Source organism: Argentina anserina, chromosome 3 (genome assembly GCF_933775445.1).
Source record: "Argentina anserina chromosome 3, drPotAnse1.1, whole genome shotgun sequence".
NCBI lineage: Eukaryota > Viridiplantae > Streptophyta > Magnoliopsida > Rosales > Rosaceae > Argentina > Argentina anserina.
In genome coordinates, this window is record NC_065874.1 from 29513724 (window position 1) to 29529979 (window position 16256).

General features: G+C 39.4%; 1 protein-coding gene across 1 annotated transcript; it reads left to right on the forward strand.

Moving 5' to 3' along the window:
- Window positions 1-14891: 14891 nt before the first annotated feature.
- On the forward strand, window positions 14892-15333 carry LOC126788662 (small polypeptide DEVIL 13-like). Its single transcript, XM_050514672.1, has one exon. The coding sequence runs from the start codon at window positions 14972-14974 to the stop codon at window positions 15281-15283; it is 312 nt and encodes a 103-aa protein (XP_050370629.1). The 5' UTR covers window positions 14892-14971; the 3' UTR covers window positions 15284-15333.
- Window positions 15334-16256: the final 923 nt, after the last annotated feature.

The following is a 16256-nucleotide window of genomic DNA, read 5'->3' on the forward strand; positions in this document are numbered from 1 at the left end:
TTCTTTGAGAAGGTAGTCAAATTTGTTTTGTCACGGATGTCTAATCATAGATATTAAGAGGTTTCATAGCAATATGCTTGGTATCAAGTGCGAAATTGGTGGGTTTGTAATCAAAGAGAGCAGCGAGAAAGTTAGGATTACGACCAAATATTCAGGTGTTTTATGGCCTCAAGTGGTAAGAAATAATAAGGAAGAGCATTAGTATTAAAAAACATAAAGAGAATTTAACACAAGCGTCTATGAAGAATTTACTTTAAAGAATAAAAGGCCTATGACCAATTAAATTGTTTTTGAATCTCTTAACACAACCTAACTAGAGACTAAACATAGTTTAAAAACGTATTCTAGTCTTCGATCTCCTGGACATGATGTCCAGCGTGGTGCTATGGCGGCACAGTGCATTAGCCGTGTTTGGCGGTGGGTGTGTGCCTTGAAGGGATCGCTATGGATCAAAGGTATCATCCGAGGTATCATCTTCAATCATCCTTTTTCTGAGCGGTTTTGCGATGAATCTTCGTCAACGTGGAGTCAAAATGGCATAATTAAGTTGAGGTTTTTAGGCATCTACTATACTGTTTTGGTGGAACAATATAAAGCGAAAGTTGGAATTGAATTGGCCATACCAATTTAGATTTTCATGTACCTAAAACGGTATGAAATGATAAAGAAGTGAATTAGTATCGATCACAATACATAAGAATTTAACGTCATCAATAGAATAGGGTGCCTTGGAAGCAAAGACTAAAATATCCATAATTTCTTTGATATTTCCGCGAAAGTTTCCATTTTTCGAGATATGAATATATCTATTACATACCAATCATTTTTCGATAGAAATTTTCAAAATTTCTCGATATATCCGGAAACTTTCGAAATTTCCCGATATTTTCATAATATCGCCACGTGTCAAGCCAACTTCAAATAAAATAAAAAATCACTGATTAGAAAAATCAAACCTCTGATTCATCCTTTTGCGAGCACAAAGTTATAGTCAACTCTACTACAACAACTTATTATTATATATGACGCTTTTTATTATATATTGCATTACATGTCTCAACATTCATTTAAAATTGAAATAAAACCGAACTAGTTGTTGAAGGGAATCAAACCCTTTTGGTCTAGGAGGAAGCAATGATGGACTTTACCCTTTGGGGGAAATTCAACATGATTTATCTACCATATTTATTCTCTAATGAGATGCAATCAAGTGAAAACATATGGACACAATCTGATGCACAATCTTCACAAATCTATGGTTATGGTCAAAGTCGAGAAATGCTTGATCCAAACGGGAACTACCAGTAGCACAACCCAGAATTAATCACTCATAACTCATATGGTTGGCATATAAGTCAATATATGCAAAATTAGAAAGGAGATGTATCATTTAATGACTATTCTTCACAATATACTCAGGATTTTACTCAAAAACATGATGAAATTGTATACCTCATAGATCATTTATGTGGTTCTAAATCACTCATGTAATTTCATATTTAATGTATCATTTGTAAATAAGGTGTGATGAGCTAGTCTCCCTTTAGGTAAATATATATATATATATATATTAAGTAGATTTTTAATAATGTTCGACGATTATTTCACCTCAAATTACTATAACTCACTATAAACTAATAGTTATATAATAATTCTTTATGACATATAGTAGATAATTGATCAAATAAACATTTCTTAAAGTTTTATTCAAAATTTCCATGTTTTTATATAAATTTCCATCAATTTACTTAATTATTTTTTAAAAACGAAATTTCCCCGAAATTTCCATCGAAATTTCTAATTTTCGGATCATCGATATTTCCGTTCTCGCCGATATTTTATTCCTTGCTTGGAAGAACAAAAGTGTCTCTGATACATTGGAATAACCTTTACATTAGAGTATAAGACTGAGATCAGACCTAAGCTTTCAATAAGGGGCGGTGGACTTCTCTTAGATACGAACTCAACCGTACGGGGGTTTCATACCAACTCGACTATCTAGTGGTGAAGTCATATAAAAAGTTAGGTTTACCACCCTTGATTGTTTAAACACCCGAAACTAAATAGTTTCACTCTCGAAAGAAAATTTTGTACAACAACTACATGCCACAAACCGGTGGACCATACAAAGGCGCGGCCTGTGTCGACTAAAGCATGTGCTCAACTGCTCATATCTTATATATTTACCAGTCCATAGAGCAGAGCCATGCTGGGGTTAACTTGTACTCTTCACTAATTTAATCAAGTTTAAATTTATTGAGAACCCCCTCTTATGGTCAAATATTCCTTTAACAATGATTCAAAGTTTCTGTTATCCCATGTGACCCAATAGTATTTCCCTCGGAAATTTTAGTTTATCACATTAATACTAGTACTTAATTTCCCTAATTTTGCAAAATAGTTGAACTTTGACCCGTCAAATCTTCTAGCAAACACAAATAAATATCTGGCTAGAAGATTCTTCAGCTGCTCAGCCATGTACTATAACATTTTAGGATTTTAGGATTTTGGAGCTCATTTATTGAACTTTTAGTGATTCAAATTCAATCCTATAACAAAGAAAAAATGCTCCGGATCTTGCGGAGCTTTTTGGAGAGGCGAAACCTAGATTTCGTGGTGGCGGCGGTGAGTTTCATGCTCTCCCGATTGTATGTTGGCGGAATGGCAACGGTGTCGGCCCAAAGTTTCTCTAGCTACGGTGTCGAGGTCCAGACCAAGTTCGATCCTTGGCTCCAATAGAGACAAGAGGTTGTTTCTCCATGGAAAGATGATGGTGATGCCGGCTCTGATATGCTCTTGAGGTGGCTGGTGGTGGCTCGACATGGGTCAGAATATCCATGTCGGATTGTATCTCTGTCGGGGATCGGGGGCCGGCAGTGTCAATCGGGACTGTGCTGGGTTTTGGGCGAGTCATCCTTGACGGCCGTGGTCGTGGTCGCAGTTGTAGCTGGAAAGCTTCATTCTTGGAGGTAGATCCAATGGGATCTCGGCCTTTTGTGGACTCAGCAGGGATGATGCTGCGTTGCTAGGATTTTGATGGTTGTTCACCAGCGGACTCGGCGTCGGCAAGGATACTTCGATCTGGGTCTGCTCGGGTCGGGGTCTGGCTTGGGCAGCATTGGCTTGGTTGGGTCTGATTGGGCTTTTGGCCTCTTTTGGGCTAAAATTGAGTGATGTGGCCGGGGATGCTTGACCCAATGTTGGTGATATTCGCCCAAGGGCCAAGCACAATTTAGTTTATTTTCTTAGCATATTGTTATACTTTGATATGTCATAAAATAGAGTTCTTTTTTATTTTTATGTTTTCAATTCTAGGATAGTTCTAAAAATATATATACCTATATTATGTACTAAGTTTGGGTTTTGGCTCAAGACATCTTGTCTATTGTATGCAGAAGAGTATGTAATGGCTATTCAGACCTTCATTTTATATAAAATCTTAGTGGATTCCATACATAAAAAATTCAATCCTATAAGATTGTCAAAAAAAAAATCAATCCTATAAAGCTAACTGTTTTTCTTCATCTTCTTCTTGGTAACAAATCCTCTTTAAGTTTTAAAAGAGAAATTATTATATATACCCGCTACATATCTCACATGGCATACCCCCTTAATGTTATTAGTCAATATTTTACTGTGATTGTTTCTTATATGTAAAAAAAACTTTTGTCATTTTCACTGTGTGCGTGTTAATTATACCATGACGTAATATAATTGGCTAGGTATGCCACATGACAGTGTCACATGGTGTACCCAGCCAATCATATTACGTCATGGTATAATTAACATACACGCGGTGAAAATGACAAAATATTATTTACACATAAGAACCAATCAGAAACAATCACAGTAAAAAATAGACTAATAACATTAAGGATGTACGTCACGTAGGATATGTGGCGGGTATATATAATAATTTCTTCGTTAATATTATGTGTTTGTTTGAGGATGAAATACTTGTATATTATTGAATGATATGGGGGCCTATATATAGGCATTTACAACACCACAATCCCGTAGGATTCGGAGTCCTAATCTACTACGGAGATGCTAAACTATCTCCTAACAGGAAACCTATTAGGCTAAGACACACACAATGGTAGAATAGTAATTCTCCCGGAACACTCCCCCTTGTGTCGCATGCCTAGGTTGCATGGTGCACACATCGTTGCCTCGGTAAAAACCTTGTCAAGCAAAACAAAAACCTCTTGGGTAAAACAAAGCTTGAACGAAGGGAAAAAGAGCACAACGCACCAACTACTTAAGGATCTTAACATGTGATATAGACTCCCCCTGAAGTCTACCAAACTCTAGTGTTCCGATAAACGACGCATGCCAATGCTCTTCACATGTTTCACAAAAGTAGATTTAGGCAAAGACTTAGTGAACAAATCCGCAACATTGGATTCTGAACTCACTTGATTGATCTGAACATTCAAGAACTTCTGTTGTTGAACGTTGTAGAAGAACATAGGCGAAATATGCTTGGTGTTGTCTCCCTTGATGAAACCTAACTTTGTCTGCTCTATGCAAGCAGCATTATCTTCATAAATGCACGTAGGTTGATCAGTTGTAGAGACTAATCCACAAGAATCACGAATATGGCGAACACGTGATCGTAGCCAAACACATTCTTTCACTGCTTCATGGAGAGCGATGATCTCCGCGTGATTCGAAGAAGTAGCAACAAGAGATTGCTTTGTGGATCTCCAAGATATCGCCGTATTCCCAATGGTAAACACATACCCGGTTTGGGAACGAGCCTTGTGAGGGTCAGAGAGGTACCCTGCGTCGGCATAACCAACTAACAAGTTGTTTGAAGTCTTTGCATCGGAGGAAAGAGCTGCACGGGACCGGTGGCTGCTCTCGGTACCGCGCACGGTCTCCACGCCATGGCGGCCGGTGGCATCGCTGCGTTGTACGGCGGCAAGGCCGGGGTCGGCGACGGCGGTGGTGTGGGGAGATACCGTGGCGGTGTTCTCTCTGCAATAGGGGTAGAACAATCCCATGTCAATGGAACCTTTTAAGTATCGAAACAAATGCTTGATTCCATTCCAATGACGTAGCGTAGGTGCGGAGCTAAATCTAGCCAATAAGTTCACTGCGAAAGATATGTCCGGTCTAGTGCATTGAGCAAGATACAATAGTGCCCCAATCGCACTAAGGTATGGAACTTCAAGACCAAGAACGTCTTCATCATCCTCTTTAGGACGGAAGGGATCCTTCTTGATATCTAGACTTCGGACGACCATGGGAGTAGACAATGGACTGCATAGATCCATATTGAAACGTCGAAGCATCTTCTGCGTGTAATTTGACTGATGCACTAAGATGCCGTCGGCCCTATGCACAAGCTCAAGGCCGAGACAGAATTTCGTCCTCCCTAGGTCTTTCATCTCAAATTCCGACTTCAGATAAGACACGGTCTCTTCAATCTCATCAAGAGTACCGATTATGTTCATGTCATCAACGTAGACCGCAACGATGACGAATCCGGAATTTGTCTTTCGTATGAACAAGCATGGGCATAGTTCATCATTCTTGTAACCCCTTCTCACCAAGTATTGATGCAACCGATTGTACCACATTCTTCCGGATTGCTTTAACCCGTACAACGAACGACGTAATCTGACTGCATGAGCACTCCGTGGTCTGGAGGCACTTGATGGAGGTAAAGGTAGTCCCTCTGGAGCTTTCATGTATATCTCTGCGTCAAGATCCCCATAGAGATAAGTTGTGACCACATCCATAAGCTGCATGTTTAGTCTTTCGGACACTACCAGACTAATAAGGTAGCGGAAGGTAATGATGTCCATAACGGGAGAATAAGTCTCTTCATAGTCAATACCAGGTCGTTGTGAGAATCCTTGCGCCACGAGTCTTGCCTTATAGCGCACGATCTCGTTCATCTCATTACGCTTACGAACGAAGACCCATTTATGTCCAACAGGTTTGACATCTCTTGGAATCAATTCAACCTTTCCGAAGACTTCTCGCTTCGCTAATGAGTCAAGTTCAAACTGGATTGCTTCCTTCCACTTCGGCCAATCTGCTCTGCGTTCACATTCAGCTACAGAGCGAGGTTCAACGTCATCTTCAGATATGATCTCATGTGCGACGGAATAAGCGAAAACGTCATCAATGCATGTAGTGGCTCGGTTTCGGACCGACTGCTCACTTGTGTAGTTCACTGAGATTTCGTTGTTCTCTGGCATCAAACAAGGTTCCATAGCGTCCCACGGTAACACTTGGGTTGATTCATGGACATAGCTGTAATCAGAGACAACTTCATACGATGGTGATTCATCGTTGATGACGCGCTGTGCCTTAGTCATTCGCTTCTTTCTAGGTTTTGAATCCCTAGAGTTTATCGGTCTCCCCCTTTTTCTTTGAGGAGCCGAGGCCGAAGCTGCTCCATGCCGGGCCATCTCAGCATCGTCGCCACAAGGGGCGCCGGCAACACCACGGCGTACGGTGGTGCCGCCGTCGGCCTTCGTCCCACTGTCAGGGGCAGTGCCAACGTTGCTAGGTCCAGGAGCTTGTCTTCCACGCCCGTATTTCGGGACATCCAACCGTGCCGGTACGTTCGCAGCGGGTATGTTTGATCTCGTCACTTTAGCAATATCTACAAAGCCGTCGGGCATCGAATCCGCGACTTTCTGGAGGTCGATAATGCGTTGCACTTCTAACTCACTTTGAGCAGTGCGGGGATCATAATGAGACATAGTAGGGACACACCACGTCAATTCCTGACGTTCATTTGGAATGATAACATTCCCATCTCCCCCTAACGATGGGAAGCATGTCTCATCAAAGTGACAATCTACAAATCTTGCAGTAAAGAGATCTCCGGTGGTTGGTTCTAAGTAGCGGACAATCGTTGGGGAATTATAGCCAACATAGATACCTAATCGTCTCTGAGGACCCATCTTAGTACGCAGCGGAGGCGTAATAGGCACATAAACGGCGCAACCAAAGATGCGTAAGTGTGAAATATTGGGTTCGTAACCAGTTACCATCTGGTACGCACTAAACGCTTGGTTAGCCGCGGGTCGAAAACGAATAAGTGTCGCTGCATGCAACACTGCATATCCCCACGCAGAGACCGGCAGGTTAGTACCCATAACCATTGCCCGAGCAACAAGCTGAATACGCTTGATGGTAGCCTCTGCTAGACCGTTCTGTGAATGAACATGAGGAACAGGATGTTCAACTTCGATCCCAATAGACATGAAGTAATCATCAAAAGTTTTTGAGGTGAATTCTCCAGCATTATCCAAACGGATGGATTTGATAGTATAATCGGGGTGGTGAGCCCGAAGTTTGATGATCTCAGCTAATAACTTAGCAAATGCAGCATTCCTTGTGGATAGCAATGCGACGTGTGACCAACGCGTCGATGCATCAACCAATACCATAAAATATCGAAAAGGTCCGCATTCTGGTTGAATAGGTCCACAAATGTCACCTTGGATACGTTGTAAGAATGGAATATTCTCGGTTGAAGTCTTAGCAAAAGAAGGACTTCCTTGAAATTTAGCAAGAGAACAAGCTTTGCAAAACGAGCGATGGGCATCAGAAATTGCCATGGAGGCATGTGAAAGCACGGGAGGCATCACAAGCTCCTGTGAAGGAGGGGATGCCGCCACCGACGGCATGAAAGCCGAGGAGCTGCCGAGTGGGGCATGCTCGGCCGCACCATGCGGTGCATGGGTAGGCACGGCCTCACCGTGCGGAGCACGGGTGAGGTGATCCTCCAATCGCTTCCGGGACTTGAAAAATGGATGACCATGTGAATTCTTAAGAATTCTAATCATCATATCATGTCCAGGGTGCCCGAGACGGGCATGCCAAAGCATATAAGAGTCCGAATCACAAAAGTTGCGTTCAACCGCATATGATTCAAAGATCCGAATGGAAGTAAGATACAAACAATTCCCAAGACTCTTCATCTTCTCTAAGATGCAGCGATGGCCTGCTTTCTCAGAGGTAACGCAAAGATATTCCTCTCCATTCTCAACATAAGTATCGAGGTGAAAACCATTGGCACGTATGTCCTTAAAACTTAGCAAGGTGCGGGGAGACTTCGGCGCATAAAGAGCGTCTACGACGTTAAGAGTCGTACCATTAGGCAACATGAAAGAAGCAGTGCCTCTTCCTTGAATGATGGATTTCGAGCCAATCATTGTAGTCATCGAAGAAGTCGAAAACACTAGATCCGTGAACAACTGCCTGTGCCGTAGGACAGTGTGGGTGGTTCCGCAATCAGCTAGACATTCGATTTCACCGCGGGACATCTTGGAGGGTTTGTAGTATACGGGAGTAGCTTCTCTTGAGCGAAGTCCTTGCTTGTGAATTTCACGTCTCTTGCGTGAATATGCGGGGCGAGCAGGCGGCGAACAGGCGCAGCGAGCAGGGCTCGGCGAACAGGCGCGGCGAGCAGGACTCGGCGAGCAGGCGCGGCGAATAGGGCTCGGCGAACAGGGGCGGCGAGCAGGACTTGGCGAACAGGGGCGGCGAGCAGGCGCGGCGAACAGGAGTGGCGAGCAGGGCTCGGCGAACAGGGGCGGCGACAGGGGCTGCGAGGGCAGGCAGGGGCTGCGACGGCGGTAGGAGGTTGCGGCGGCAGCAGGAGGTTGCGGCGACGGCAGGAGGCAGCGGTTTGGCGGAGGTAAGGAAAAAAAAATTTCGGAAGGCTCTAAAAGATTCAGGGTTTTAGGGCTTCGTGCTGATAACGTGTTTGAGGATGAAATACTTGTATATTATTGAATGATATGGGGCCTATATATAGGCATTTACAACACCACAATCCCGTAGGATTCGGAGTCCTAATCTACTACGGAGATGCTAATCTATCTCCTAACAGGAAACCTATTAGGCTAAGACACACACAAGGGTAGAATAGTAATTCTCCCGGAACAGTGTTCTTATTTTGTCTAGTAAGTGCGCACCATCTTGTATATTATTTTGGCAAACACTTTTCTCTATCTTTATCGACATTTTAGGATTGATTATCGGCAGAAACTGCATTAATGTTTCAGATCAATTTACATGCACCTAGCGCGCTGTTGATGACAAGCTAGCTATTAGCAAAGTCATCCATACTTTGTTCGCAAGTATCACCGATAAACATAATATAGGACCGACAGAAGAAAAACAAGCTAGGAGGTAGACTTGAGAGAAAGATATGACCGAATTCTATTGTTTACAATAGTTATCACTCCATTTTATCTTCAGCATTGTGGAGATAGAATCATACCATTTTTTTTCCTTGGTATATATGCAGGGAATGAAAGGAAGCATATTGAGAGGAAATATAACGTTTAAATCCCCCAGAAGTTTAATTACAAGGTTATCATTTTACTAATTTGAGCATAGTACGATTCAATTTTATCATGCACATGCATGAATCAGCACCAATTAACATTACTGCAGAAATTGAGTTCTTACAAAATGTTTACTGGAGGCCAGCCACACATTACAAATATATAATGGTTGATGCATGTGCCTGAGAATCCTAACCTCTTACATGCACATATATTATATAAATCTGCATCCCAATTTTAATTATACGATGAAAAACTTTATATACAGCAGTACGTAGCTTTTGATTCAGTGGTATAGTTAAGTCGTTGAGATTATCTTAGTACGAAGTTACGCAGAGAAGGTATCTGTGAGTAATTGAATAATTATAAGTGACCTTGTTAACTAGATGATTGCTTGTTTTAAAATTAGTATTTGGTTTATTTTGAATCAGTCCAATCTGCAGGTTAATATGAACATGAAGCATGGGTCAAACAGAAACAAAAAGCTAGAGCACACTCTTACAAGTTACAAGATTGATTACACTATTACTATTCAAAGATCAACTTGCAACCCTAAATTCTAAACCTAAACTTGATAGCTAGGTTAGTTAGATTAATTCAATTATCAACAACATCCAGTTCAAAAGCTTAATTAACTTTACCTCGTGGCAAGATGGCACTGTAAATATAAGAGGCGTATATACTTAATTAATTATATATAAAATATCATCGGTCACATGAAAAGAAGGCATGCATAATTAATCTAATTTACTTAACGTTTTCCTACTTTTCCAGCTTTCATTCCAATCATTCGTAGCTCTTTCCGTTAAGTTTTTTTCTCCTAGAAAATCCTCAACTAGTCCAGCCTCCACTTGGAGATTAAGGCTTGTAGATAGCAAGTGTCATGCATGACAATCTATATATGTTTACGGTTTACCTTAAAAGGAATGCTTAAGAGTATATATGAAGGAAGATGAATTATCATATGTACCCGCTATACCAGCTGGAAAGCTGATTTGGTGTACCCGACCAATGGCATGCGACACATGTCCACCTCCAAAATTTGTTAGAATCTCATCCGTTGTTAACGTCTCTGTTTTGTGGCCGTTAAGAACTCAAACAAGAGACGTCTATTAAACAAAAAAAAGAGGATGAGCCCCTATTTCAGATCTTAAGCATTTGCCATCTTCTCTCTTCATTTGTCAAATTTGAAAACTTCCAATCATGATTGAGGTTTCTGGTATTGCGGCAGTGAAGACCTTACATACATAGGCAAACAGATTCCGATGGGGTTGAGCTTAGAGTTGGAGAGCATGACTTGAAACCAGGCAGCGGGGGCAGCGGTCTTGGTGATTTGGTGTTTTGCAAGGAGAGCGAATATACGAGGTGATATGGTAATGAATTGATAACCCTCTTAAACAAATTAAAATTCACTTATCTTTGGGTTTAGTTTTCAGGCATTTGTTACAATATTTATTGAGAATATGTGATATTTGCGTTGAAATTAAAGCATAGAATTGAAAGATGAATTTCCAATTGGAAGTTTGATGTTGAGGAATATATGAGAGATTAGGATAAGATTGGATTACTTATAATGCTTTCAAGTGTTTGCCTCAGTCGATTTGAGGTGGAATTGATATATATCCCCTTTTCAACTGAGATGTGAGAACTAGAGCCACTGTCAACCACACCACTTCGAGACGTAATCTCATCTCTTCTTCTCTACAGTTTGTACTCCAATTCGGTTAGTTATATGGCGAAACAAGCACAACCATTGAGAAAGATATGAGAGATAGGTTGTTGAACTCAAGATAAGCCAATTCTTTGACTGAGACAAAGGGGCTTTAAATATTCAATCTTTCAATGACTTGGTTGATCACATATTATCATTAGAATCAATTGCTTGAAAGTCAGAGTTTGTGCATGTGATATATATATATAGCATGTCAAGTCCTTTTAAGCATTAATTTACAAAATTCACTTAGTTTTAGATGTATCTATCTTATTTGAATCATCTATAGTTTCTCTTTGTTAGGAGAACAAAGTAGTTGTGGATTAGGAAGATGAAAAGGCAGGGGAAATTTGTTTTTGCCAACAACATCAAGTTGCAGTGAATATTTGTTGATTTACATGTGTACTTATTCATTTTTTATTGTATAGTCTCTTGAATAGGAACCGTCTTGTTTACCCGGTGTTTAGAGGTTAATTGTTACATTTTGATCATTCTTTATGTGCATGTACTTCTTGTAGTGCAAATTGATTATAACAAAAGTTCTGTCGATTCAGCTGGTAATGAGTAGTATCAGTAATTGTACCCGACCAATGGGAGAAAGATTTTAGGGAGAATTCAACCAAGAAGAAAGATAATGGTAGAATCATCAAGGGAATCACCTTTAGTGTCTCAGCACCAACATATATATGCTACTACAGTGAATCTTATAAAGAAAACGGAGATAAGGAAGGCTTGGCAAGATTCTGGAAGAATATTTCAAACAAAGGATACCAAAAACATGTTTAGTGTGTATTGTGTACAACAGAAATGCATTATCATTGAAGTGTAATGTTAAAAATCAATGAGATATTTTTGTTACATCAACTAAAGTTACCTATTCACATTAATGATTTTAGAACAGACACAAAAAGATCTTACTGACAAACTGAAATTTCGGAAAACCACTTAATGTAAATATGTTACATGAAAGAATGATTTGTTTCAAAAAAAAAAACTGGAAATACAAACCATAAGAAAAGGTTATAGTTGCCATGAAATAGGCTTCAAATAATCTCTTATCATTACACATCAAGTTACATGGACTTAAAATTGGCATTACTCAAAGTAAATAATATGTTTTGAACCCTCATGCTGCTGTTTCAAACAACCACTTAAATGTAGCTATGGTCTCATCCAATAGAAAAGCACATCCAAACAGTACATTCTTCCAATGGTTATTAACACCCACAAAAGGAGCACAAATCATGTTGTACATGTTGGTTCTGTATATAGTATCAAAGACAACAACATCTCCGAAGCACTCATAATCAAGTCTTGATCGCCCATCTGTCCAGAAGAAATTAGTCTTTTGATTTTCTTGATCCACCTGCATTGAATAAAAAAAACATAGGATCTTCACCTTGCTTATGCTTGAAAATATTAATTAAGCTCTGAGCGTCTCCGGCTTCAAACATAGCCATTTTCTCCCTATTATAACAATCCCTTTTCGTGAATCCCACATTCTCAGACTCGCTGACTTCTTCTGCTAGAAATGAAAATATCTTTGCGGTCCCTATACGAGCTTCATGCATAGTCCTTATCACCCCTTTATCAACTTCATTCATGTTTCTATTTGATCTCAAATATGCTCTCTCTTCTGGCTTCGCAAACTCATGATTGTGCTCGGCATGAAAGTGAGAAACTTTCCACTTGTCATCTGCTAATTTAAACCGGATCATGGCTTTGCAACCTATTCTTGTATCAAGCTTATCAACTTTTTTTGTTTATGAAGGATCTTCATCCTCTTGAAAGCCTTCTTTTAAACACACGAAGTTAATTGTAGTGACAATATGTTTGGCATTTGTTCTCTTTCTTCCCTTTCGAATACTAAATCCTTTGCTTATAGCGTAATTGTTGTACAACTCATAAGCTTCATCTTCATTGCACACCATCGTGCTACACAAATCATCTTCCTTAATTTCTTGATCATTACTTTCTTGACGATTCACAATCATTGGTTCTTCCCGGTTATTAGCATTACTATTTTCATCATCACTCTCCAGATCAATGACTAATTATATGACAAGAAAAAAAAGAACTAAGCACTGAGGTAAAGATAGATCGACAACTGATTATATATGCTTCTACCATTAAAGTAAAATCATAGTCTATTATACATAGTTATTTACCAGAGAACATTGGCAATATCATTACATGGGCAAATAACTTAATCTCCACATATATATTACTTGATTGAATAATATAAACGATATATATAAGCCTCAGTAAACCTATATATATATCCCCTAATCCTGAATATTGATATCAATTGCAAGAAGATGAAAACAAGATCAGTACATCCGTTATGAATCATCATCAGTTAATCGCTGATTTTTCATTGATTGTAAACGTAAAATATGGAGATTTAGTTACTCTTACTTGTATTCACCATGGAAGATATTAGCAAGTCCTCGTCTCATTTCACGATTTAGGGTTCTTGTTTGGAGACTCTTGTTCGAGTGGAAGACTGTTCGGTTTAAAGGTTTATTTGCCTCGTCTCCTAACGGTTGGGTAACTGACGTTAACAACAGATGAGATTTCAGCCAATTTTGGAGGTGGACAGGTGTTGCATGCCCATTGGTCGAGTACCCAAATCAGCTTTCCAGCTGGTATAGCGGGTACATATAATAACTCCCCGTGAAGGGAAAGAAAAGGCATGTGAATTTTGAAAAAAATGAGAGTATACGTCCTCTGTATTCCTCTGTATTATGGAGGAAGAATAATAATTGGTACAACTCTATCTTTCACATGAGAACGAACGATTGAAGACCGGCCAGGGTCCCCCGGCAGCTGTCCTCTATTTTCTCAGAGCTTGTGTGGTGCTTACAATTTCTATGGACGTGGATTTTAACATGAGGCAGTACATTTGTCTCAGCATCGTACTTGAACAGTGTTTCCAAATCGAAATTTTAGCAAGAGTGATTCTCCTCCTCAAGAATAAGGTACACAACGGTGTTGCTATAGAAGTTGAAACGAGAAGAAAAGAGGGGAAAATGTCGAAGAGATCCACATAAAAACCAGCTAATCCGTCAATGACAGATTGACAGTGAGCTATATATATACGACTGTAATATCATAAATGATCACATGTCTATATCAACCACCAATAAGAACCACCTGCTTGCATTCATTTTGACAAGCCTGTAAGTAAAAACGAAAATTTACGTTGCATGCGCGCATACATCCTCTGAAGTTAGAGTTAACTGGATCGATCTCTAAAAGACCTGGAGTTGTGGAAGTAACTCAAGTAAGGGTTTCTCTGTTAATTTTTACTGTACTTTACAATTTCGGTTTTTGATTTCGATCTTGCTAATTATATGTCAAACCTTCATCAATGTTGAAGTTTTAGTGGATGTAGAATTTATTACTACTCAGGTACTTATGATGAAAATTCGGCAAGTTTAGAATTAGGGTCAGTTTTGCTACTAAGGTATTAGGTATGAAGAGGTTAATTTTAGTTTTACGTACTACTAAGGTCGATCAGCGTTACTGTAAATGGTGTAGATTTTGAACGAATCAAGATAGAAAATCAGCATATATATATATATATATATAGTAAAGAACAATAGAGGATCCAAACTCGATATCATGAGTACGTAATCACCCATACAATTGATCAGACTTGTGTTTTAAAGAATCACTTAAACAAATAGCTCACTCTCTAAACCACACTATATATAATAACACCATTACCCCCCACTGTTAACCACCGACCCCATACTCTCTCACACCTCTGTTTCTCTCTCTGGCTATATCAGTCTTGTTCCTCTCTTCTATCTGTCCCCATTTCAGACATACATTCACACAAAGCTACCAAAGTATAGCTAGCTATAGATCAATAATTCAAGATCAACCTCTCAAGCTTTATTTGGAGCATTATACAATAATCTCAAATATGGATGAGAAATGGAAGCTACCGAAGAAGGAAATCGGTTCTTCTTCCAAGTTCGCCTTCACGAGAAGCTCGTCCACAAGAAGCACTTCCTCCAATGCACCACTTCTGTCAAGAAGCTATTCTCAGAAAAGCAGCGTCTCTTCCAGTTCCAACTCCAAGTGCCCTCCTCTTCCACGGAGCTTCTCGCAAAAGAACCCTTCCATAAGCCGAAAGTGCAGCAGCCTCGCCAAGGAACACAAGGCCAGATTTTACATCATGAGGAGATGTGTGGCTATGCTTGTTTGTTGGCACAAGCATGGAAGTGACTCTTGAGAAACACACTATGATTTTAAGTAATTTCCATCATATATATGTCATCTTCCTGTGAGATGGGTCGATCGGGTTTGTTAATTTTTGAACTCATATCAAATTTTTCTGCCATCGGATCAGGAGATTCATTGCACAAACTTTCTCGTGTAGTATAAGTTCTTTTTCTTGATTACTCGGTTTAATTAGATTTCCCCATTGTACATTGAGATGGGCTATACATTGGAAGAAGAGATTAGCAATATCAAAACCAGTCTTAAGCATATACCAATATGTTTGATTAGGTTCTAAACTGCTCATGAAATGACTCATAAATCATAATACTCGATTTCAAAACAAGTATTAAGAACATCGATAGAATTTGAGATTCAGTACATGTTCAATTATTAAGTCCCCACAATACGAAGATTCGATAGAAATCAAATCTCTCATCACCGACCCAATTTTCTCATTTTGTTTTAAATATTTGTGTCTTCTATTTTTTTTTTTGGTGTGTATTGAAAAGAGAAAGATTCTATTTGGCTGTTGGGGAGCCTCCTAGCCTCCATATATTATAAGACATTGAAGTAACTTCTACCTTTTCTTGTTTTGGAAAATTTGAGTGAAAAATTCTCTTCAAAGTGAATACATGAAATTTAAGTTCGATCCAATCTAGGAATGTGGCCTTTTCTAACATTCATGATCTCTATGCACTTATCTTTATATAACTTCTGATTGTTCTATGCCGGTGCTGAAAGTTATATATTTTATCTTTATGTAATATACTTTTCTAATTTATTTCATGTTTAGTCATGAAGCCATGCCAAATGATCATGTACCGATCTTTCAGAATCTAAAGGATACAAAGCATCATGGTACATTTGTTCTTGTAAGAGATCGGCCTGAGTATACATATATTCGAGTCACATAGTAAAAAACCACATCCCAATTTTTGTAATTCGTTTTCTTCGAACTTCTTTGATATGTCATATGTTTAGCT

Excerpts from the sequence above, each read along its gene's own strand:
- LOC126788662 (XM_050514672.1), top strand. The coding sequence starts at position 14,972 with ATGGATGAGAAATGGAAGCTACCGAAGAAGGAAATCGGTTCTTCTTCC.